We start from the raw sequence: 1,569 nt of genomic DNA, 5'->3' as shown, positions 1-1,569 counted from the left end.
TACCTGGTAAAACATGGTTCCTCGGTGGCTGGAGAAATCAGCATCATCCCAAAAGGGAGCCACCAGGGCCACAGGGTCCCAGCCTGTGAAGGCTCTACGGGGTGGGTTAGGGTAGGAGATCTGGTAGTCGGACTCTGGGAAAATGATCTGGCCATTATCTGTGAACTGAGCACATGGAGTCTTCTAGTTAGCATTTAGGGAGGGGGGCAGGGAGGGAACTTTCTCGTTTTGAGCCAGCTCCTCAGGAGTGAGGCCCCAAAGGGCCTCTCTGGGTAAAACGTCAGAGATGCCAATGACCCCTGGGAGGTCATCTCATCCATCTCCCTGCCTTTGGGATGAGCCCCCTTTGCATCATAATCTCTTCACCCTCCTGACATTCCTTGTGTCCTAAATCCTTCCTAAGACTGTACGCTTTGTCCTGCTTCAGTGGTAGACAAGCTCCCCTCCCCACATCCCCAACTATAGACCAGCCCTTCACACAGCCAACCCTCTTAGTAAATCCCCTGGGCCACATCAGATGGGATTAAAAAGATTTATACCCTCACCCTATTGCTGTTTAGCCCTCTCTCGTAGTGCGTCCTGGTTAAGCCTCCCTTCTCTGAGAGCAAGAGGGGCCAGTATTGTTGTCTCCACACTATTCCAAGAGAGACTTGAGGTACTTGGACAAGGGGACTAGGAAATAATTATAGAAAATGCAATAACATGAAACAGTCATGTTTCCTAACTATAGCTTTCTACTCATAAAAAGACCTAGTGAAAACAGCAGAGAGCTTTTTACTGGGTAAAGACACTTCCCCCCATACTGGTAGCAAGACCTTGCCTTGCTCCCTGTCTTCTTCAGCTATCATCCAGACGTTAAAGAAGATTTTGAATGTCACTTGAGCGAGTGGCAGGGACACAGTAGGTGCCTATAAGTGGTGCTTCCATTCTCCTTCCTCTTTCTCCAAGAGATACGTCCGCTAGAGAGAGAAACAGGGCCCTATAGCTTGGGCTGCAGCCGGGGACTCACGTAGAGGGAATCCCGGAGAGAGGAGCCGAAAGGGAAACCAATCTCGGGCTTGAAGAGCGGTGAAGTAAAGTCCGTGGTCCTCTTGACAAACTCCTGGTCTCCAACACTCAACCCATAAGGGAAGAGGGAAACACCTGAGCAGTACAAAGAGAGGTAGGAAATCTTCATGGGCCTTGATCTTTTTAGGGATGAAAGAGATCCCCAGAGAACTTTCCCCAACCTGCTTCTCCGTCCTTGTCCTTTATCCCTCAAGCGGCCCCAGTAGGCTCTACCTGGGAGCTATTGAGGACTCCTCCTCCTCCTCATTCACATTTAACCCATCTCCTCATTTTATACTTAGAATTGGTACTCTTGTCCTTAAGAACTTCAACTCCAGTTTGTAGAAAACAGGTGCTGCTATCAGAATACCAATTATTCTGCATCTGCTATGGTAGTTTCAATTCTTTTAAGGGTTAAATGATAAAAATTCTCTGATGCAGTGAAAATTCATAATTGAAAAACCTTTTCATAGAATAAGATTTGTTTCCTAAGATGGTATCTCTCTAGGTAAACTTGAAGAC

At 47.4% G+C, this 1,569-nt stretch overlaps 1 protein-coding gene across 1 annotated transcript in view; it reads right to left on the bottom strand.

Moving 5' to 3' along the window:
* MUC4 (mucin 4, cell surface associated) overlaps positions 1–1,563 on the bottom strand; it is a 27,817-nt gene extending 26,254 nt beyond the window's left edge. Inside the window, 2 exon segments of the mRNA XM_023728675.1 lie at positions 4–165; positions 1,010–1,563. Coding sequence (XP_023584443.1) covers positions 4–165; positions 1,010–1,177 — 330 coding nt within the window. The 5' untranslated portion in view covers positions 1,178–1,563.
* Positions 1,564–1,569: the final 6 nt, after the last annotated feature.

The sequence above is a fragment of the Trichechus manatus genome, unplaced genomic scaffold (assembly GCF_000243295.1).
Source record: "Trichechus manatus latirostris isolate Lorelei unplaced genomic scaffold, TriManLat1.0 scaffold00026, whole genome shotgun sequence".
Classification (NCBI taxonomy): domain Eukaryota; kingdom Metazoa; phylum Chordata; class Mammalia; order Sirenia; family Trichechidae; genus Trichechus; species Trichechus manatus.
Note: the sequence above shows the minus strand (reverse complement) of the source record. Positions and strands in the feature narration are given on the sequence as shown.